The following is a 22790-nucleotide window of genomic DNA, read 5'->3' on the forward strand; positions in this document are numbered from 1 at the left end:
TCAGCCCGGTGGAACCACTGTAATACAACGGCGGTGAGGCTGCAAATTTGACGGCTGCCTCACCAACGCGCATTGGAGTTGCGGCGGTTCAACCTCCCAACTCAAGGCGGCAACCATACCACCGTCGTATTACAATGTTTACATTGCGAGTTTGGAGGTTCTAAGAATGCCAAACTCCTAATGAGGCCCTAAATCTTTTGTTTCTGCCACATTCAACTGTATCCACCTCCTGGTCTCTGTCTAAAATATTCTCTGTTCAAAACTGTATCAAATCTGGATTCTATTTCAGGACCGGAGGCTCAGATTATGCTATTGCCTTCTTTACTGACCCAAATACAGCAGCCAATGAAAATACAGAAAAAAACATTAACTACACATCCCATGATGCTCAGTCTAGTGTCACATGGTCCAATCAGCTCCCGTGCACTCTGTCCATAAAAGCTATGACCCTCCATGTCACTTCCTCTTTCTTTGCTGCTCCGCAGCAGAAAAGTTACATTTATATTTACTCTGATTTTCTTGATGTATTCTATGCGTATTGTTATTGTTCACTGTTGATTTTGTAGCGACGCGATTTCGCGCGCTTCATTTCTTTTGTTTAAATGCCTTGAGCGTTCTACTTGCCTTTGGCTTCGGCCGTTACTTTGATTTTTAGCCCCGGTGGAGCAGGAGCGGGAGCAATCTACACAGCGCTCATGTAGTCCCCTTTTCATTTTTACTAATAGCACTTCGCGCGCTCGCATCGAGCCGATCGTGTCAGTTTCAGTTTCCTGACAGATCGGCTCGATAGCGGACGCGTGGGAAAGCTGTATCCCGAGTTATTCTCCCTTTTTGATGATTCTTTGGCTCCCTGACGCCCAGCTTATACTCATAAAGCTTGGGCTGTAAAACATTTGAGGTTTCTACCTAGAGTGCCTTCACCAGGCTGCTCCCTCCACGTTCTATTGGGCTCATAGTGCCTGGCAGGGGTTTTTGCACTCCCCCTATTCAATATTATACATATTTTGAAGCACATTTGATGGCTCATTGGAGTGAGAATGAAGCTTGGTACTACCCTGAGGAGCTGGGTAATCAGCTTGAGGTTAACCTCGTTGAAGCCCTCAACAGTAGGGTCCAAAGATCTGTCAACGACGCCGTGGTGAGAGCTTTAGGTCCCTTCTAAGGGCAACTCATCGACTACGCCAGATCCCAGGGTTGGATTCACAAACCACAACCTTCTCTAAATGAGAAAAAGTCAAAAGGCAAATTAAAGTCTAAAGACCTAGAGGGAAGTGAGGAGACTTCTGGTGGTTTACATGAAGAAGCATTTAATAAATTACGTAAAAAACGTGCTGCTGAGCACAACTACATCTCTAAAAAAAGACATGATTGTTTCCCAATCCTCTAATGATTCTGACTCCTCTTCCACTCACTCTGATGACCCTGATACTCTGGGTCCCAGTAAAAAGCCTAAAACACAGGCATCCACCCCTAGAGTCCTAGATTTCGACCCGACGGAGATTGTCCACCCAAGAGCCTCCAATTGGACCCCCTCTTCAGAAGTGGTGCAGTATGTCCACAACAATATCAGGAAGAGTTTCGATAAGGAGGTTCGGTCACGCCTTAGAGCTGAATGCCCCAGACCGGACTTGGACCAGAAAGTGACGGACACCCCAGACACAGACCCTACGATGGTCACATTCATGAAAAAGTTCGGCAAAGACCCTAAGAAGGGTCTAGATAGATCCTGGAGCTTATGCCAGGACAAATTACTTGACACCACAGGCCCCCTGACAAAGATCCTTGATATGGCATTTCTGGCCAAAGAATCGGGCACTCCTGTGGACACAGATGTCCTGATTGGTTGGGCCTAGAGGTCCCTGTGTTTTTTAGGCAATGCAAATTGCACTATATCATCCAACTGACGAAAGTCGATCCTCAAGAGGATTGATCCTAAGTTAACAGATCTCGCCAGTTCTGAAGCTGGTCCTTCTGCAGTTGGCCTTCTGTTTGATTCATCCTTTATCAAGGAATTAGCCAAATTCTGCTCCACTTTTTCATCCCTGGATAAAACGCAAATGTCGCTTAAAAAAGTGTTTAAAAGAAGCCTTTTTGCCAGGGCTGGACGTTTCGGAGGACGTATGCCCAGCCGAGGATTCTTCCAAAGTCCTCAAAACTACTATCCAAGAGGAAGAGGAGGTTGGTATAACGACCAAACGGACACCACCTTCTACCCCACTCGCAATAGAGGAGGCCGTCCAAGATATCATAAAGGTCCCTGTAGAGGCCAACAAGGAGCAATCCAGGAAGCCAGTTATTCAGGTGAGCATTAATCATTATTCTCAGGTGCGTCTTGGGGGCAGAGTGGGGCTGTTTTTGGAAAACTGGAAAAAGATTACAGGGGATCCCTGGATTCTACAAACAGTTTCAGGGTTTCATATGGAATTCATCGGGGCTCCGACTCAACTAACCCATCCAACTCAAATGTCTTTTTCCCTTGCAGATCAGACCATTATAGGCATAGAGGTTCATGCTTTGTTGGACAAAGGTGCAGTGAGTTTCTCATCCCCTCATCCTTCAGGATTCCTCAGCCCCATATTTGTTGTTGACAAAAAAGGTGGAGGCCATCGTCTAGTATTGAATCTAAAGGATTTAAACTACTGGCTATTATACAGACACTTCAAGATGGAAGGAATCCACATGTTGAGAGATATCCTGTTAGAATGAGATTGGATGGTCCGTCTAGACCTGAAGGATGCTTATCTTTTGGTCCCCATTTAACCCCCTCACAGGCAGTTCCTACAGTTTCTTTAGAAGGGACGCTGCCTAGAATTCAATGCGCTTCCCTTTAGTCTCTCGTCAGCCCCCTGGTGCTTCGCAAAACTGTTGAGACCAGCGATGGAATGGCTGAGGACCAAGGGAGTCCGCTTGATAATATATCTGGACGACATTCTGTTGATGGAGCAGAACCTTCAAACACTCAGGGCTCATCTGGAATGGACCATCAGTATTCTGCAGGATTTGGGTTTCCTTATCAATGTGCAGAAGTCATCAAGAGAGAATTGAGATCTGCTCTATCAAATCAGATTATATCACTGAGGAACACTGCCAGAATAGTGGGCCTTTTGGCCTCTTCGATTCAGGCAATCTTCCCAGCCCCCCTACATTATCGGGCCTTACAAAGACTCAAGATCAGACATTTACAACAGGGCCTGAGCTACTCTGAGATGATCCCCCTGACCAACAAAGTAAAAGCAGAGATTTGTTGGTGGCTTCAACACATGAAAGCTTGGAACGGCAGAGCGATATTCGGTTCCCTTCCAGAAATAGTGCTCGAATCTGACGCCAGCCGTTGAGGGTGGGGAGCTCGCTGCGGCTCCTTAGTAACCGGTGGTCGATAGTCGACTTGGGAACAGACTCTGCATATCAATTGTCTAGAGCTTCTAGCAGGCTCATTTGCCATAAGGAGCCTTTCCCCTCAAATAAAGGATTGCTGTATACTGTTGAGAATGGACAACATCTCAGCAGTGAAGTACGTCAACAAGTTAGGGGGGACCAAGGAGTTCTGGCATTACTGTCTCAATCATCATCTGATTGTCCTGGCAGAATATCTCCCAGGCGATCAGAACACAATAGCGGACTGGAACGCCAGATATTTAACGGATTCCAGCGACTGGAGGCTAGATCCAGTAATTTTCTTACAGATAATCAAGGTGTGGGGCCTATGCAAAGTGGATCTATTTGCCTCTCGGCTCAATACCCAGATCCCGAAATTATTCAGTTGGCGTCCGGATCCTCTGGCACTGGCGACAGATGCCTTCCTTCAGGACTGGTCAATATTTCGGGGGTTTGCATTTCCTCCATTTCTAATGATCCCCAGAATTCTCTCTCAGATAAGGCGTAAGAAAGCAGAGATCATATTAGTGACTCCTTTTTGGAGAGCTCAGCCTTGGTTCCCTCTTGCTCTACAGTTAGCTTGTGCTCCCCCGCTTCTCATTCCCCCACGTCCAGATCGTCTCTGGAATCTGGAGAACCATCAACATCCAATGATCATTTCAGGAAAACTAACATTGATGGCTTGGAGGGTTTCAGGACAAGATAGAATTCCCCAGGATTTAATCAAGCAAGCTTGGGGGACAGGCACTCATAAAAGATATGCCTCTGCATGGCGCAAATGGAGTGGTTGGTGTGATAGACGGAGTATTAATCCCGTGGAGAGTCAGGTGTTGAAATGATAGTAAACTTTCTGGCAGAATTAGCAGGTTCAGGTTTAGCCTATAGAACCATCAATAATTTTAGATCGGCAATTTCAGCGGGTCATGTTCATGTTGAGGGCAAGCCTGTGGGGGAACATCCTCTTATCTGTAAGTTACTTTGAGGTATTCGCTTATCTAATCTCCCTCAAACCAGATATTCAGTGTTATGGGACGTGAACATTATTTTGAGATTTTTTGATTCCTGGCCATCCAATAGATATCTGTCTCGTAAGCAGATTTCTGCTAAATTTACAATGTTATTATGCTTGATCTCTTGTAAGAGAGTCTCAGATGTCAAAGCCTTGGACTTAGCTGGTAGGGTTTACACACCTGAAGGTGTTACGTTTACAATTACCAGACGGACAAAAACTAATTGCAGGTCAGTATCATACCCAATGTTTCTGGAAAATGCCAAACTCTGTGTAGTTCAATGTTTGAAGGAATATGAGGTGGTTACAGATGAATTCAGACAAGATTCTAATGGTCAGTTGCTTATTTCTTTACAAAAACCTTTCAAACCAGTCTTGTCAGCCACACTAGCTCGATGGATTGAATGGTTAATGGTTTGAAGCAGGGATAGATACCAACCAATTCGGAGCACATTCAGTTAGAGGGGCTATGGCCTCCAAGACGTATGCATTAGGTTCTCGTCTGGAGGACATTATGAAGGCAGCTGATTGGTCTTCTGAGTTTACATTTTGAAAATGTTATCATAAACCTGTGGTAGATGTTGCTTCTGTAGTTATTAGTCAGCTTTAAACTAGCACAATCTGAGCCTCCGGTCCTGAAATAGAATAAAAAAAATTCTAGCTTACGAGTCACGAATTTTCAATTCTATTAAGGACACGGAAGCGAGGATTATCCCTCCCATTGAAATAGTACTATTCGAGTAAAATGTTTTCTTAAGATCTTGGTTATATGTCAATGTTATACTTACTCGCCCTGAGATTTTTGTATGGTCTTAAAGTATTATTGATATAATAAATTACGAGATATTACCTTTGACTATTGTATATTTCCTAGGTTCTGATCAGAAGACTACATGAAGTACTCGTGATAGTCCTTGGATAGCATCGTTATTCAGATCTGTTATCCGGTTCAGTTTAAAGGACTTGGTTCCAGTTGAGCAAGAGTCGAGTTACCCTTATGAGTCTGAGGACCGAGAGCTCTTCGACTATGTAAGAAGTTTTGTTTCAGAAGTTCAAAATTCTCGGATTTGGACAAAGAAAGAGGAAGTGACATGGAGGGTCAAAGCTTTTATGGACAGAGGGCATGGGAGGTGATTGGACCATGTGACACTAGACTGAGCATCATGGGATGTGTAGTTAATGTTTTTTCTGTATTTTCATTGGCTGCTGTATTTGGGTCAGTAAGGAAGGAGATAGCATAATCCTCGCCTTCGTGTCCTTAATAGAATTGAAAATTCTTGACGCGTAAGCTAGAATGTTTTTTATTTTAATGGTCAATTTTGTGGTCAAGTGCAAACAGGATGGTGTTTACTTCTTGGTTACTTCTAGTGTTTGTCGTGTGCAGCACTTGTGAATTCAAGGTACTTGTTATTTTAACATCTTTCAAGGAGCATTTATTTTCAATATGGCCACCATACACACACGTTTCTCTTCAATGTACCGTACAAGCTGGCATAGCTACAAATGCTATTATAAGATGTGCAATGTTGCTCATTTTTATTAAGATTCCTTGTGTCTAGAACCTAAAACCAACATCTCCCATAAAATTGTTAGAATGCATACTTTTTCATCCAATTTTTAATATAATAATATGTTTTTAAAGTACATATTTGCTATCTTCTTACGGCTTCTATATTATCATGTGTTCTCCTTTAAGGTAGAATTGTGACTCATTCGAGCTAATCACTTTATCTGTACTTTAAAGGCCAAAACGCCTCTTTTGGGTTCAGTTTGGTCAGTTTGAATACAAACATCTTTTGTGCCACTACCTGCTGCCAATAAATATTGGACCTAAATCACCAACTAGGCAACTTAGGAGCAGGAGCTTTGAATTACTACATGGCAATAAATGAAGATGCACATTTATGAATCGATAATCTGACAATAACTGATTGTTTACATGGAAGCAAAACTACAAGGCTCTGGCAGTGACTGCATCACAAATACAAACGAACTATTATTATGAGAACGTATCCTGTTTTCTGGTTTGATCCTTCAGAAGACCAGAGTTGACAATGAACAAAGTGTGAACATACATAACTGTCAAGTGGCCACGTGTCAGGTGTGACTCCATCAGTCAGTCCTAGTTTAGTAACTAACAACTTTGTTTACACTGGAAATGTTTAGCCCATAATTCTAATTTTAAAGCCAAACTAGGAGCCCCTGAAAGCAATAGACGCTTACCTTTTAAGCCAGGAAACGCTAAAGTTGTCACACATTACATAGTTTCACTTGGTAGCTCTACACACATTTTAATTTGTATGTCGTTCAGTACATTCTTACATAGAGCTACTGCAGGTTGTGGTACCCCAAAAGACACATCCCATGTACCCCCCGCGTCGTATATGGCGCAATTAAGGCCTCTAATGGGAAATTTAATTTGTTATTAAGAAATCTACATACATCTACAGTCTCAATGGTGGGGTTATTTTTCACAAAATGTGTATTCTATGTTTTGAAATTCTGGGGTATCATAAATGTGAAAACAATTTGGAGAACATATTTCACAATATGGTGATGTTGTAAAGCTCGCCTACGGTTTTATGCACGTGTTTTCCGAAATTTAAGCCATTGTGCTTGATTAGTTTACTAACGTAGTGAACATTGGACATGTTGAACAACCCTGTAGGACAGCTGGCACAGCACAGTTTGCAATAAATTCGATTTCCTACTTCGACCCCCAGTTCCAAGTATTTCTGAAAAGGTTAAGGTATTTAACGTCTCCATTAAATACCATTACCCTGGTTGAGGTATTTAACTGGTGCAGTAAATATCTCCTCTTCCAAACGTTTCACTTGGCAATGAGACAACATGCAGAATTGGTATTTAACACACAAACTCCACAAATTTTTCTTTTTTCAGGGCTCCCTCTCCCCCACAATAGATTTTGGCAGATTTGACCTGCTGAACCCCACTGAGGGTAAACAGTACGATGCACAACTCAGAATTACAATCACATTTAACCTTAGCTCATAGTCAGGGATCAAGTGTTAAAGGTTTGGCCTTTGTGTACCAATACCATCTGGCTCCTCCACAAAACGACTGGAAAACGTTGTGACATATCTGCTTGGCAAAGATGGCAAGCAGATGGTATCTGCATGCCACCTTGTGCAAGCTGGGGACTTTAGTCGAGTACATGGAAAGGAGTGTGTGAAATGTATGCAAGCAGCCTTGTTTGGTAGTCTAAAATTGGCCTCATGGTTTACCAGAAGTTATCAAAAACTGTGAGCTGTAACAAGACTAAGCTAATAACAAATATCAGCAAAGCCAACAGGACAGGTTTTAACGTACTTATGTATACTACATAAGCACAAATTTAAATAATTAAAGTTGGTCTATATTGAAAGCAGCTTTACCTTCAATAAGTTCTACTTCTGTTTGCATGCCAAGTAAATGCCAAGTAAATGTTGAATGACAAAGGAGCCTACATTAGACTCCCCCCTTACTTTCTGTAACATAGAAAGAATAGAAGGGCTATAATGAAGGCTCCCTTGTCACTCGATTTTCATTTTATATAGAACCAAAAAGAGAACTATGTTGAAGTTCAGTATAGACAACCAGTCACACTAGTGTGAGGCTGCCAGGATGGGAGGGAATGCAGAAGAAATGAGAAGGAATCAGAGGTGAAAGAGGGAGGGACAAGAAAGAATGATGGAAGCTGGTAGTTGGAGGAGATGTAGAGCACAAAGGGCAAAGGAGAAGCAGAAGGAAGAAGGCATGGTAGGAACGAGAAATAGAAAAGTGAGACAAAGAGGTTCGGGGTAGCAGAGCATAAAGAAGAGTAGAAAGTGGAAGGGGTGGGGTGGGGTCGAAGATCAAGGAGACAATGTATTTTTTCAAATAGCTCCTGCTGCAGTTCAATGGCAACACTGTACTGGAGGCAAAAAGGATACACTTTTATAAACAAATATCATCCAATACTCCTCTGGGATGAACCAAGATGGTATCTTCAAAACCTAATTCATATGGTTGTAAGAGAGTGGCCAAAAAGGTAAACACTGACGGATATAACCAAAACTTACTAGAAGTAGGGTGTTTCAGGGGTGCTGGAAACGCTGCCCAAAGTCTTCTCAGGCCTCTGTATCACTCACTGGGCGCAGGTGCATCAACACAAGCTCATCAGCTCAGCACCCCTAAAACAACTTGCTGCTCTCTGTTGATCAAGGAATGAATCTAGAAACACATGTCTTGGGTTAAACGGCACAGGCTGCACTAACAATGGTGAAACATTAAGGACTACTACTGAAAGGAGTTTTATCATGCACTGTATTTACCATGATGCATTGGTACTAAATGAGTGTTGGGATATGAGGCAGTGTGCTCTCACCCTACCCCCTTCTGTGTAAAAAGGCTCTCTTAAGCTACTGAGTTGTCGAGATTGTGTTGATGCCCCTCCACCCAGTGAATGGTACAGAGCCATGAGAAGAATTTGGGCAGCATTTCCAGCACCCCCACAACAACTTGTTGCTCTCTTCTGATGAAAGAATGACTCCAGGAGCATGTGTCAAGAGTTTCACACCACAGGCTGTACCAAAAAGGGTGAAAAATTAAGGACTGCTACTGAAGTAAGTGTTATCATGCACTGCATTTACCATGATGCCTTGGGACAAAGTGAGTGCTGGGATGTGAGGCAGTTTTCCCCCAATTCCCCCCCCCCCCGTTTAAAAAGGCTCCCTTGAGCTACTGAGCTGACAAGCTTGTGTAAATGCACCTGCACCTGTTGTTTTTTCATGAAATTGTTTGTTCATCTTTTTCAAGACAGGTGTCAAAATGTTTCCATTATCTCCAAACATGTTTTTTTCTGCAACCTCAGCACTGCAGAGTAACTTTGACTTTGGTGACTGTGGAACCAGGAGGGTATGGTTTTAGCACGAAGGGCCTGATTTAATTCTTGAAGGATGGCACGTTTCTCCAGCATGGCGATGGAGTAAATTACTCCCTCGCCTTGACAGAGATGCCGCCCAAAAAATTTAGAAATATCTGCTGTGGATCATTTCTAGCATTGACAGGAACTGCCTTCAAGGTAGTTTCTGTCAACGCATTGTAAGTTTGACTGACCGCTCCGTCAACATGACAGAGCCACATGGAAAATGTCCAATGTTATTTTTATTTTCCAAAAGGAAATACCAAAGTGAGATTTTCTTTTAAATAAAAAAGCTATGCCTCCCCCCATACATCGGGCATTTCCTCCCATGGTTAGTGGGCACTGAGGACTTTTAATTGCCCCTTACCTCCAGTTTTTTTCCTGGCAGTGGCAGACATTGAAACTCAGCTGTAGGTCGGCCCACCTAAATTAGGTGGGGAGACATACAGCCAAACTTCCGACTTCTGAGGGGTTTGACCATGGCAGAAATAGAGTAGTCTCCACCACTGTCAAACCTATGGGTCGTCCGATTCTAGGAAGGTGGACTATAATGTTAGAGGGGACAGAACTCCATTGTTGTTGCGACGGAGTTCCCTCTCTGCCAACATTTAAATCAGACCCTAACTTCCCTCTTGATCAAATTATGTGATGCTGGCCAAATCCCCTTATCTACTCGTAATAGCAATATTTGTACTTGATACCTTGCCAGGTACAAAACTGTAATAGAACTGACACTACACAACACATTGAATACCCATTGTATCAACATCAAGACCAAGTCATTCTATAGAAGAACTATGATCTTGGTGTTCAGATCCAATAATGTATTACCTTGACTATCCTACTAGCTATCCTACCAGTGCTATAGTTCTTCAGTCTGACAACATATTGCCAGTGTTTAAAGCAGACTAACTCCTGGTAATATTCAGTACATGAAAACAGATGTATATATATGTTGTAGTTCCCTGACTCTACAGTTAAGCATGTACATTGGCTTTGTTCTCCATGTCATATATATTATCACTTTGTCCCTCTAAAAGATACACATATGTACCTCATTAAGTGCTAGGGTGATGTTGCTGTTATGATAAACAGGACAGGAGGTCTCCTTTATTAAGACTGGGGCCCTCATTACAAGTAGCCTGGATTACTCCCCATTAAGTCCATCCTGGAGTACTAGTAACTGTGAGAGAGGAGTTAATGGGTATCACAGGTGGAACCTAGAGGTTCTGCTGAGAAATAAGGATTGAATAGGGGAATCAGTAATTCTCGGCCTGACTCCTGCAGTAATTCCTTATTTCCCCCAGTGTTTCAGTCAGAGACACAGCTGCAGAAAGTTCTGGGTGAATGTATATGGATGCATGCTGTTCCTGGAGATCTCCCAGTTATATTGGAGCCAATAACTGGCATCCTTGTCCCCATCAGATTTTAAGAGGCCACTCATTGTAAGATGATGTGGGGATCAGTAACCCGAGTTTCTTACTGCTTGGGACAGAAAGACTGAATATATATGGCACTTATTAAAGTGGTACCTAACCGTTTCCCTGAATGAACGGCCAGCATGCCTTACAGTTTCTCTATTCTCAGATGCTTCCACGTTATCTCCATGGTACATCCAAGAGACATGGCAAAATATTTACTTGTTCACAATGACATAGCTCAAAGTATAAGTACTATGTTGTATCAATCCCAGAAGCTACAGCTTCGAAGGTTTCTTCTCAGAAATCTGTAGGCAATCCAAAAGTATCTCCACCCAGGTGTGCTCTGATTCTGCCTTTTAGATAAAACCAGTTATAGTAATTCAATGTATCTATTGGATCACTTGGAGGTATGTTATGGTTTATTGATACTGAGTAATTGTCATCTGTCACCATTCATCAGAATGTGGAACTCCACTGAATCATAAGATAGGACTTGAGGATGCCATGGTGACAGTTGTCGCCTGGGAGCCGCTGATGATGATTATGTGGTCCTGTGTTTCTATACTTGAAAGAATATAGGCAATTTATGGACATCTGCTGCCTTTTGCTTTCCTTTATATGCAACTTGGCAAGGTACTTAAGGAAACAATATATAGGGACCTGTACTAAACTTTACTGTTAGGATGAATATCCAAACTCTCACCTTGTTGGTGCTGGCTAATAAATGAGAACAGTTGCCTACCCACTGAAGGTAATATTATATCATCAGAATATTTTTCTTTGAAGCATAGCTGCTTTCAATTCAGGGGATTAAGACTAACTTGATTGTTTTATGCAAGGAGAAGTGCTTTATGGGAAAGTGTCAGGGCTGTCAGTCAGGCAATGTGTGGATACTGAATGTCTGACACCACAAAGGGTAACCTATCCCAGGGTGTAACTTCCAGTGGTGCAGCAGATTCAGGAGCACCGGGGCCCAGAGGCCTGAGGGGCTGACCGAACCCTGATTATTGATGCATTTTATTATTCAAACAGTAGCCAGGAGGCCATTTCCTTCCTTGCACTAGGGCTCATGACACACTAAATACACTATAGACTGATCTAGAAGGCTATAGCTGGTCTCATCATATCACTGCTTGTTGTTTTAGAAAGGATATTAAAATTTCAGGTAGGTATGAGCAGAATTTCTATTTTGCTAGAGTAATCGTAGTAAATACAGTAATTCCACGTTACCCTTTGACACAGAATAAACGACAATTAGGCGATTACTTTTGCTCACTTAATTAAGAGTAACTTGAGGGACAAATATCCTAATGCAAAAGCACATACAGCAAACACAAGCAGCTGCTCACAGTCGCTATTCGTGTTCTGCTGAATTTAGTGCTGTTTCTTAGTGCAAAATGCATTCTTGTGTCCATTTTGGATGCAAGGGTGCATTTTGCACCAAGAAAATAGAGCTAAATGCTGATAGGAATTTTGGGGATAAAAAACGACCCCAAGAGCACGTTTAGTAAAAGCGAGCAGCTGCTTGAGCTCGCTATTCATGTTCTGTTGTTCTGTTGCACTTAGCGCTATTTCTTCATGCAAGAATGCCCGCTAGTGCTAAATACAGAACTATTCTTCTAACGTAATTCAAGCATAATCTCACAGATTTCTTAGGAAATTCTACATGATTATGTTAAACAGAATTACATGAGTTACCCCCAACGCTAGTTTCAGGGCTCATCCAGTTACCTTATTCACCCAGCCATTGATTCAGATTCAGGCTCTTCACTGTCAGCATCATGGTTCAACCCTGTTAGTCTTTGATGTTACAGGGCCCTACAAGTAAATTGTCAAGACAGTCTGTCCTGGGCCTCCTGGAGTATTTCGCTGCAAACAACCAGTCTCACACTCAAATCAACCAGGTTCCCCAAATATGTTAATGATGACTCAGCAGAGAGTACATTGACTCCTGCTGTCATACACACCGCATGCACATATACAAACTCTCACACAAACACAAGCATCTATTAATGAAAAGCTAGTTCGCAGTGACACTGGCTCAAAAACAATTTTGTTTAATTCACACAGTCTAAGAGTACTAGTGGTCTTACATCAGTCATTCTTGAACTGCTCCCAAGTACAGAAAACCTTCATAGACAGATTTATATTGGATGCACATAATTCTCAAAGGTTTATTAATCATGACACAAGACAGAATTGAAACAAATGGAGCAGGCCATCATATTCAAAAACAGCTTGTGAACATCAACTAGGCCCAAATGTTCCTTTGAATTCAGGTTGAGAACTATAGCTTCATACAATATGATTGTGTCTGCAACCAATACTTCATGATTACTAGCCTGCCAGTAGCCAAAGAGGGACTTCCACGAATAAGCCAATTCTAGATAGCAGAGCAACCATAAGCATAAACTACGAAGATTTAAATGTGTAGATACATATGGAACTTGATTCTTTAACACCCCACTTTCATGAGGCAATAAAAGAAAGAGTGTTCAGGAAACTGTGATAGGTTCAACTTTGATTAAATCACACCCAGATGTGTGCACTATGGATATGATTTAAACAAAGACAGATTTCAACAGAAGTCAAACCATGCAACAAGTCATATGGCTTTTTCATTTTATATTGTGTTATGTTCTTTTAAACTTTCTGCTGCTAATTGTAATTTGATTTCAATTTTCCTAGTAAACAAAGGACAGTATCCTTCAACAGAAATTGATGAGGTCCATTTTTAGGTTTAACACTTCCAGACAGCACTGCGGCCTGGCTGGCTAAAGACTTCTTGGGTACATTCTGAAAGCTTCCCTGGAAATCCATTCCACCTTTTTCGTACCACGAGCTTTCTGTTTTGTAACTCACAATTGCTTACTTTCTCTTTGCTGGGTTTATTTGTTTTAGTCTCACCAGCTTGAGTTAGTCCCTCATGTGGAGCATGTATGCTTCGACAAGTGATCACTTTCTCTTAACAGGTCTTTAAATAGTGTCATCTTGTCACATTTGCTGTGAATTCAATGATAAAGGTCAAATGTCAGTCTCTGTCATCCAAGAAAGCTTAGTGTTTACTTTTCTTTCTCTACAACAGTTCACTCTACAACATGTCACTCACTTCACTCTACTCCACAACCCTCCTCTCTACGACACATCTCTTCCCTCTATTGACACTCCACTATACTCTGATATGCTACTTAATTCTACTCTATGACACACAACTTCACTCGACTCTGCGACACGCCCCTCTACTCTACGCCACTCCACTCTACGTCCCTCAATTCTATGAAACACCCCTCCACTCTACAACTCTCTATGACACTTTAGGACAAGGCTCTGCACTCTACAACATGTCCTTCCACTCTACAACACACCTCTCCACTCTACAACACACCATTGAACTTTACGGCACACCCCTCCACTCTACAACACTCTACGATATGTCACTGAACTCTACCACACGCTCCTCCACTCCATGACACTCTACATCATGCTACTCCATGACACTTCCCTCTACAGCACTCTATAAAATGCCACTCTTTTACAACACACCACCCTACTTTACGACACACCAGTATACTCCACTGTACATGCCACCACTCTATGCTACTGCACTCTACAACACTGTGACACAACACCCTACTACACAACACTCTACTCAACTCTACTCCAGTCCACTCTATTGCACTGTACTCCACTTCATGCTATGCCACTCCACTCTATGACACTTTACTCCGCTCTGTGCTCCTCTACAACATTCTACCACACTCTATGACAATCTATGCAACACCGTCTACGCCAGTCTATTCAGTGCTTAATTTTAAAAATATAAGTGGCAGGACCCTAGGTATTCCTTTGCAGCTGGCACCACCAACAGCTTCTGCCAATGCTGATGAACAGCAGTGGCACCATTACCTACTAAACATCACAGTTAAGGCCACAGCCCCTTCCATCAATTATGTGCTCAAAGTTCTTATGACCCCTGCTAGTGCAGTAGTTCAGTGGGCGTGGTGGTGGTTCTCAGAAAGGATGCCAAAGCCAAACCCATCTGCACCCAACCATATATTGGCTAGGCAGAGGGTGGGAACCCCAGTCTTCTCTGCAACTGTGGTCTCCATACCCCTCAGGATTACTTACTCCTGAATGAACAATATTCTATGAAGGTAAGTAATCCTTCCTTGGTTTCCATATCAACCTCGACCTGAGGCCTGCTCACAAAACCCTCCAGCTGATTAACACTCGGTTCTTACCAAAACACAGCTCCAACATTGTCGAATGAATTTCAAATAAAAGGCTAGAGCTCTTCTCTACTACATAAATATGACTGTGGAACACTCTAGTACTCAATACTCATGATTAATTACCCCACCTACAAATGTTCGACAGTGACTGCCCAAACAAAGAAGCAATAAGGCTCGTCATTTTTTTAGCCAGGAAGAATGTCAACTACATTGAAAATGCATCTCTACATACCGGCCACAGATTTAAGAAGCACAGAACAAGGACAATTAACAGTCCCAAAACCAACAGCAAACGAAAGCTGGGGAAAACATTTTCATAACAATGTGCGATGTCATGACATGCTCTGTTATCGGAAATCCTTACATCAATGTCACAGAAAATCAAAATTACATACATTCAAATGCATAGAGATCTCAAGAGTGCATCCCCATAACTTCAACCCAACAACCTTCATTAACTTCGAACTTAACATAATTTCGACCTACTTCCTCAACATTACCATTTCTTCGGGATAGCTCTTGCGTGGATGAGTGCTAGATGGAAATTACTTTAGTTAAAATACTAAATGTGTAATGTGAAAGAAATGGGCAGGTCAAAGTAATGGTCAATCCAATCGAGGCACTAACATACGTACATCTCAAGTTTTCCCATACTGGTAGTTAGCTGCAAGATCGGATTCGGACTCAGAATAGGCCTGATACCAACATAAAATTGTTCCTCATTACCGGAGCAGATAGCTAAAAAAGTGTCCCACGTTTACAAATTGGGATAGTTTGGGACCTATAAAGACATACTGTACACGTGTTGTGAAAGGTGTGGGAGACTACATGCATTGCTGCTGACTGCAGATAATATTTGTGGTAACATCAGGAAAATCGGCCGAAAAAAACGGTCCACCTGACCATAAAACATGTCCACAAACAGCCACATAACCAGCCCACAAACTAACTCGTCAGACCAGCCCTTCTGCCACTGCTTACTTGGCCTTAAGGTCAGGCCGACCCTGGATAGCAGTTCATTGAGGTCTGACTTTTATTTGGGTTCGCATTCTGGTATTTACAGTCCTTTATTTATAAATGCGGAATAAAATAATCAGTGCCGGAGTGAAATTAAAAGTGTGGAACACAACCACATCACCGCCTGGAAACAGGCCAGCTCCACGCACAAATAAACATTATGCTCATTTGACGGCCTTCTCGCACTTCATAACTGGACATTCTCATCTATAGATATGTTGAATCGAATGGGCATTATTTCCCCTCTCCTCGCTGTGCAGTGCATCACCCAGTGCATTAGTGCTCATCACAGCATCGACTCACAGCATCGACTCCAAAGTGCTGAATAATGTTTCCTTTTAAACATACAAAGCACCAGCTTCTGACTCATAGGAAAGAAGCAGCCAGCTACAGGCAAAACAGAAATACGTGTTCGAGTACCCCGCCCCCTCGCCAAGGCACTCCAGCGCGCATGCGCAGGCCACCACCCTGTCTGCCAACAGTGTATGACTTCGCCTCCTACCCAACCTACTCTGTACCTTCCTGGCTTGTCCTTCTACCGCTGCCAATTATCAGGGTGTCGCGAATGTGTGTATTTTTTATGATTTCTTTGGGAACAGCTTTAAAGTAGTCCGTCACCTTTTCTTCATTTTCTTATACACGCTTCCACCCAATCAGAGACTGAGACCACCTCGTGGCCGGAGTCACTGTATTACAACATGTGCGAGGAAATGAAAACAGAAGTACTTACGGGGATGTAAACACGCAGCATTCTCTTCTTCTGACTCGGGGTCCTTTTGACAGCTTCTTTTTTCTTCTTGGTGTCCATGACTGTGCTGCCCATGCTTTAGAAATAATTCCTCCTCGGCCAGCCGCTTATGAACGTCCAGGTTGGGGAGGGGAATGGGGTTATACTCTCTGATAGCTCCTTGCCCTTGAAGGGAACAGGGAAGGAGGGGGCGCGTGATAAACTTTGCCCGAGCTCCGGCCAGATCAAACCAGCTCCTGTTGCAGCTTTCTGCAGTTAATAAAGGCTGTGGTAGGTGGCGGTTAATATCGGCTCCATTCCTGCTGAATGCAGGGATTGCTACGCCAGTTCCTGCAGCATGGTGACTCGCAGTAGCCAAAGAAATCGGGCACTGGATGCTGGAGAAATTCCTTCAGCCGAGGGGCAAACAGTGTTCAGGTAGAGGTGAGTTAGGCTACCACAGCTGCCCCCTGCTCTGATCAGGAAATTTCATCAAACCACATCAGCTCTTGCAGGTTTCAGGCAGACAGGCTGCATAGTGCCATCTCAGTCCCTGGTGTGTGTTGGGATGGTTGGGACACAGGGCAATGCCACAGCAGATGCACCCTGGCACAGCAGCCCTGCAGCTCTTGCGCATGCAGTATTCAGGCGGATGTGTGGAGGGCACTGTTTCAAAGTGGTTTCTGCACTATCAAGGGTTCACAGTGCAGTGTCCAGGTATGGTGCGCAGCAGTCCCTGCAGCCTTGGCGCGTGCAGCGCGCAGTTAAGACATATGGGGCACGGTGCTAAAATAGCTCCCGCAGTGTCTAGTCTGGGTAAGGTGGGGGATCAGTGGGCTCACAGTGCAGCCTTCAAATAGAGAGCACAGCGTTGCATTAATACCTGCAGCTCCGGAACATGCGGTATCAAAAGCAGACGGCGCGCGGCTGTCACTTTGCTGTGGTCTCCCACACTCTGGCGACTTGTGTTTTTAAAGCTCTAGAGGAGGAACTTAATCCGTGAGTCTTTCCCTTCCCCTCCGAAAAGGGGTGGTGCCGCCTGTGTTTTCCTTCCTTCATAACACGGCAGTGGCAGATAACAGGAGGGATCAAAACATCGCCCTCGTTACACCCAGACGGACTCCCTGCGCAGGAAGCACCGTCTCATTGCAACTTATGCGTGCCCATGCTGTTGGAAACGCAGAGGACCCCTCACGCAGAGGGGCGTCCTTTATGTGATCTCGCATGTTATTAAAGGAGCAGCATTACCTCGGCAATGCCAAGCTTCCTATCGGGCTGCTGGAAATTCAACGAAGAGGTTTTATGTTTTCAAGGAGGCCACTGCAGACATACGTGAGCATTAATACGTTTGTCGCTTCCGGATACAAAACAGAGCCCCGTCACTGTTTATCCAGCTGTCAATTAGATGCGTGCTACTGTGCTGAATTCTTTCAGACAGGTCTCTGGCTTTGCAGCAAACAGAATTTCTCGCCCCGCACCCTCAACTACACCCTCCCCCAGTGGTCGGAAGACCCGCGTCTTTCCCAGGTTTGCATTCAGCACCATCAACAGTTGCGCAATTTCCATTCCGAAATGTTCACCCCATCTCTGAGAAATGCAGAAGTGAGTCCGCGCAGCCTAGGGAGGCAGCGGCGCTGGCAGGTCGCTTGGCAGTTCGTGCACTGCGTGGCACTGCGCCCCCTCTACCCCTCCGGCTTCTCCATAATGCACTCGATGCTGAGCTCGCGGGGAGCTGAGCCTCGCGGGGCACAGAACTCGAGGGTTGCATACACCCACCCCATTTAACGACAAACTACTTGCATTATATTCATTTCGTTGTTTGTCATTATGTGTTTTGCGACATGCGAATTTTCCCGAAGCAGACGCAGAAGTGGCTGGTATCTGCGTGAGTTAAGCATGCTCTCAAGTTCAAGGGGCTGACGTGATTCTCACTCCTGGCTGTCAAAATGATTCGTGTGTTTTTTTCTATTCTGCAGGCTCGTGCCTTTGCACGTGCTGAGCATGTGACTAAGAAAAAGCGCAACTGGTGGCAGAACAAAAGGGAACAACCAATTTATAGATTGTGCCTAGCTGAAAAAACCTAAGTCGTAAGTAAAGATGTTGGATCGTCCATGGGGCTGAACCAGGAGTGTAAGGAATCCTCTCCTGTCCCTGTGGGGGTGGGGCTACAACCCTTCAAGTTTCCTCCCCAAGTCTACGCACAATGCAAACGGGGGTCTGCGAGATATGGAATATATGGGCAGAGGGGGCTCCTCCATAGGGGCAGAGGAGCGACGCTGCCCCCGCCAGCAGCAGCAGCTGCAAACCTTTCCCCCAAAAATGACAATAAACTGTGTTTATAATCGTTTTTTGGGGAAAGGGGTGGGGCCACGGGGTGACGTGCTCTGAGGGAGAGTAATCAGCACTCTGAGCGCATGTGTGTTTGGCCGGTGGTCGTGGGCCGGCCAAACAAACATGCACAGTAGGCTGTCTCTGGAGAGAACCTGCACAGGCTCCCAGTCTGCCTGAAAGCACCCTGGCTGGGCGCTCCCAGACAATCCTGATGCTGCTCTAAGCAGCATCAGGATTGGCCCAGGGCAGGCTGGGAGCCTGTGCCTGCCTGCAGCGCGAAAGGGGGAGGCAGAGGAGCGGCGCAGGAGCGGAGGTAAGTGTTTAATAAAAACCTATTTTGTATTTCATTTAATTAATTCCCCCCTGCGCGTGTGCCACCCCACCCCTTTCCATTAGTGTAGGCCACAACTGTATTTGGGGGGGGGGGTATGTGAGGGATGTGTACGAGGTTACACATTCTGCAGGGTGGGAGCATTTTACGTTGATCCCAAGAAGCTATTTGTGTAACATTGGCCTCTTAGCCCCTGTTGTGCCCGCTCAACCGTCATTGATTATCTTTAAAACGGATAGTCACAGTGAAATCTTCAAAACATTTTACTGTGGCGGGAGCTTCCATTTTACCGTATGACACAATACTTAAAGTTTTCAGATGGTAGTCACCGGGTCTCATTTTTAAGGACAGGATTTATGTTTTTATATCAGATCCTGCTTCCGTGGGAAATTGATTTCTTGATTACCTAAAAACTTTGGCACATTTTGACAAATCTTCACAAATCTTTCCAAAAAAAGTTTCATCCACCTCAGCTCCTTCCTGGAAAGTTTCATTTTGATCTGTCAAGTGGGGGCGAGAGAAAGGATGGTGGTTTGTATTTTTCCCATGCAATTTCCATAGGGATTTTTGAACAGCACTATAGCCAAAATGGCTGAACGGAATTTCAACAAATTTGGCATAAAAATAGATCTTTTCTCCGAAAAGTGTTTTTTTTTTGTGGTTTGGAGTATACCTGTTCATTACAGCTGAACAAATAATTTAAAAAAAGGGTGGGACACCCTTTTCATTCAATCCATCTAGAATGGGCCAGTGCCTGGATGTGGAGACGGGGGTTACAGATTTATTTGGATGGATTACTACCACCTCTGGCAGGAGCTGATAGAAAAATTGCTCCTTGTAGGTAGTAGCACATTGGCATCCAAGGATGGCTGCTGGATGGGGAACCGCTGGGGCTGCAAGTGCCTTGGCCTTTCTCCTGTGGCCTGCAACTGGCTGGAAGCTTCTGGGGCCACTGGGACCCTGTCCCCGCCCTGCAGCCCGCAACAGGCTAGGGAGATGGGAATATAAATAAAATATAAAAAAATCTGTGGCCAGTTCCTGCCCAGCACCCAGGGACCTTGGGGCTCCCTTTGTGGGCTCCCAACAGTGGGCCCCCAACAGTATGGAAGCTATGGGAGTCCTGGTGAGACATGGCACTCACAAAAAGAATGCTAAAAGTAATAATAAATCAGCAGGCGGAGCCCTCTTCTCTAATCTGGGCGGGAGCACCACAAACATGTTACAAAAATGTTGCGGGGCTGCAGGTAATGCAGCAGTCCCCCAGAAATCATTTGTAAAAAGTAACCTTATGTTTCCTGGAGTGTATACAAAGTAGGGGTGTGGAAAGAAATTCCACTTCACCGATGGCGTTTTGCCCACTCTTTGTTTCTCTCGGAGCATAGAGTTCTGGCAAAACTCTGCCAACCCCTGCAGAGGTTTTTCTCGCATGCACCTTACCTGATTTTACGTTGCGAAACAGGCTCCCAGCACTAAAAATCAGCACAAGTATTGCAACATGCCTGAATTTTGCCTGCTTGCAGAACTCTGGAATTTCACAGAGTTTTTATCTAACTCCACGGAATTCAGTGGCAAACAACTCAGAAAGTTCTGCCCAGGCTTAATACAAAGTGACTGGAGGAAAAGTTTATGATGTTTGTAAGCATTTCCAGGGCTGTTTTTGTTTGCTCTTCCCTTGAGGATTTCAGGGATCCCTTGTGGTTGGTCCTATGGCTGCATTATGTGGTCTGAGGAGTGTGTAAGAGAAATACTCTGACATTGTTTAATGTTGTTTTGAATACATATGCTTTATTTAACCCCTTCGCTGCCAGATCTTTTCCCCTCAGGTGCCAAGCCTTTTTTTTGGCTATTTTGGGTAGTTCGTGCTTAGGCCCTCATAACGTTTTGTCCACGTAAGCATCCCACACCAAATTTGTGTCCTTTTTTCCCAACATTCTAGGGATTGTAGAGGTACCCAGAGTTTGTGGATTCCCCTGGAGGAGACCAAGAAATCAGCCAAAATACAGCTTTTCTTTTTTTTTTTTTTTCTTAAATGGGAAAAAAGTGCTGCAGAAGAAAGCATGTGTTTGTTTTCCTTGAAAATGGCACCAACAAAGGGTTTGCAGTGCTAAAATCACCATCTTCCCAGCTTTCAGGAACAGGCAGACTTGAATCAGGAAACCACATTTTGCAACACAATTTTGGCATTTTACAGGGACATGCCCCATTTTTACTATTTGTTTTGCTTTTAGCCTCCTTCCAGTTAGTGACAGAAATGGGTGTGAAACCAGTGCTGGATCTCGGACAGGTAAACATTTCTGAAAAGTAGACACAATTCTGAATTCAGCAAGGGGTCATTTGTGCAGATCCTTCAAGGATTCCTACAGAAAGTAACAGCTAAAATAAAAATAATATTGAAATTGAGGTGAAAAAATAGCAAATTTATACCACGTTTTCTTCTATAACTTTTTCCAGCTATGGCAGATTTTTGAAAGCAATATACCGTTACGTCTGCTGGACTCTTCTGGATGCGGGGATATATAGGGCTTGTAGGTTAATCAAGAACCTTAGGTACCCAGAGCCAATAAATGAGCTGCATCTTGCAGTGGGTTTTCATTGTATACCGTGTATACAGCAATTCATTTGGTGAAATATAAAGAGTGGAAAATTGGTATCAAGGAAATCTTTGTATTTCCCAAAAGGGCACAAGATAAGGTGTTGAGAAGCAGTGGTTATTTGCACATCTCTGATTTCTGGGGTCCCTATAGTAGCATGTGAATTACAAGGCATTTCTCAAATAGAATTCTTTTTCACACACTGTCTTACATTTGGAAGGAAAAAATGTAGAGAACGACAAGGGGCAATAACACTTATTTTTCTATTCTGTGTTACCATAAGTCTCCAGATAAAAATGGTAACTCACTTGTGTGGGTAGGCCCAGTGCCCGTGACAGGAAATGCAACATGGACACCTCACATTTTTACATTGAAATCTGACATGTGTTTTGCAAAGTGCCTAGCTGTAGATGTTGGCCTATAGCTCAACAGACAACTAGGAAAACCTAGCAAACCTGGTCATTTCTGCAAAACTAGACACCTACGGGAACCCAGGGTAATTTAACTTGTGGCACTCTCACCAGGTTCTGCTACCCAGAATCCTTAGCAAACCTCAAAATTTGGCAAAAAACCTTTTTTCTCACATTTCGGTGCAAATTTCTGGAATCTGAGGGGAGCCACAAGCTTCCTTCTACCCAGCATTCCCCACATATCCATGGTACCTCACTTGTGTGGGTAGGCATAGTGCCCAGGATAGGAAATGCCCCAAAACACTACGTGGACACATCAAAATGATTAATTACAAAAAAGCTGTTTTTACAAGCGGGGGGCACCTGCGTTTGTGAGTCCTGGGCTCAGGAGCCATCCAGGGAAACCTACCAAACCCAGACATTTCTGAAAACTAGACACCCAG

At 43.8% G+C, this 22790-nt stretch overlaps 1 protein-coding gene across 6 annotated transcripts in view; it reads right to left on the reverse strand.

Moving 5' to 3' along the window:
• The window catches only part of PRKAG2 (protein kinase AMP-activated non-catalytic subunit gamma 2), a 1410703-nt gene extending 1392363 nt beyond the window's left edge, over positions 1-18340 (reverse strand). For 3 of the 6 annotated variants that reach the window (XM_069211102.1, XM_069211099.1, XM_069211098.1), the window contains exon 1: positions 16688-17655. In XM_069211102.1, coding sequence (XP_069067203.1) covers positions 16688-16780 — 93 coding nt within the window. In that variant the 5' untranslated portion in view covers positions 16781-17655. Of the gene's footprint in view, positions 1-16687 lie in introns of all 6 variants that reach the window. The other 3 variants (XM_069211103.1, XM_069211101.1, XM_069211100.1) reach the window with 2 other exon arrangements.
• Between the last annotated feature and the right edge of the window lie 4450 nt (positions 18341-22790).

The sequence above is a fragment of the Pleurodeles waltl genome, chromosome 10, assembly GCF_031143425.1.
Source record: "Pleurodeles waltl isolate 20211129_DDA chromosome 10, aPleWal1.hap1.20221129, whole genome shotgun sequence".
NCBI classification, from domain to species: Eukaryota; Metazoa; Chordata; class Amphibia; order Caudata; family Salamandridae; genus Pleurodeles; species Pleurodeles waltl.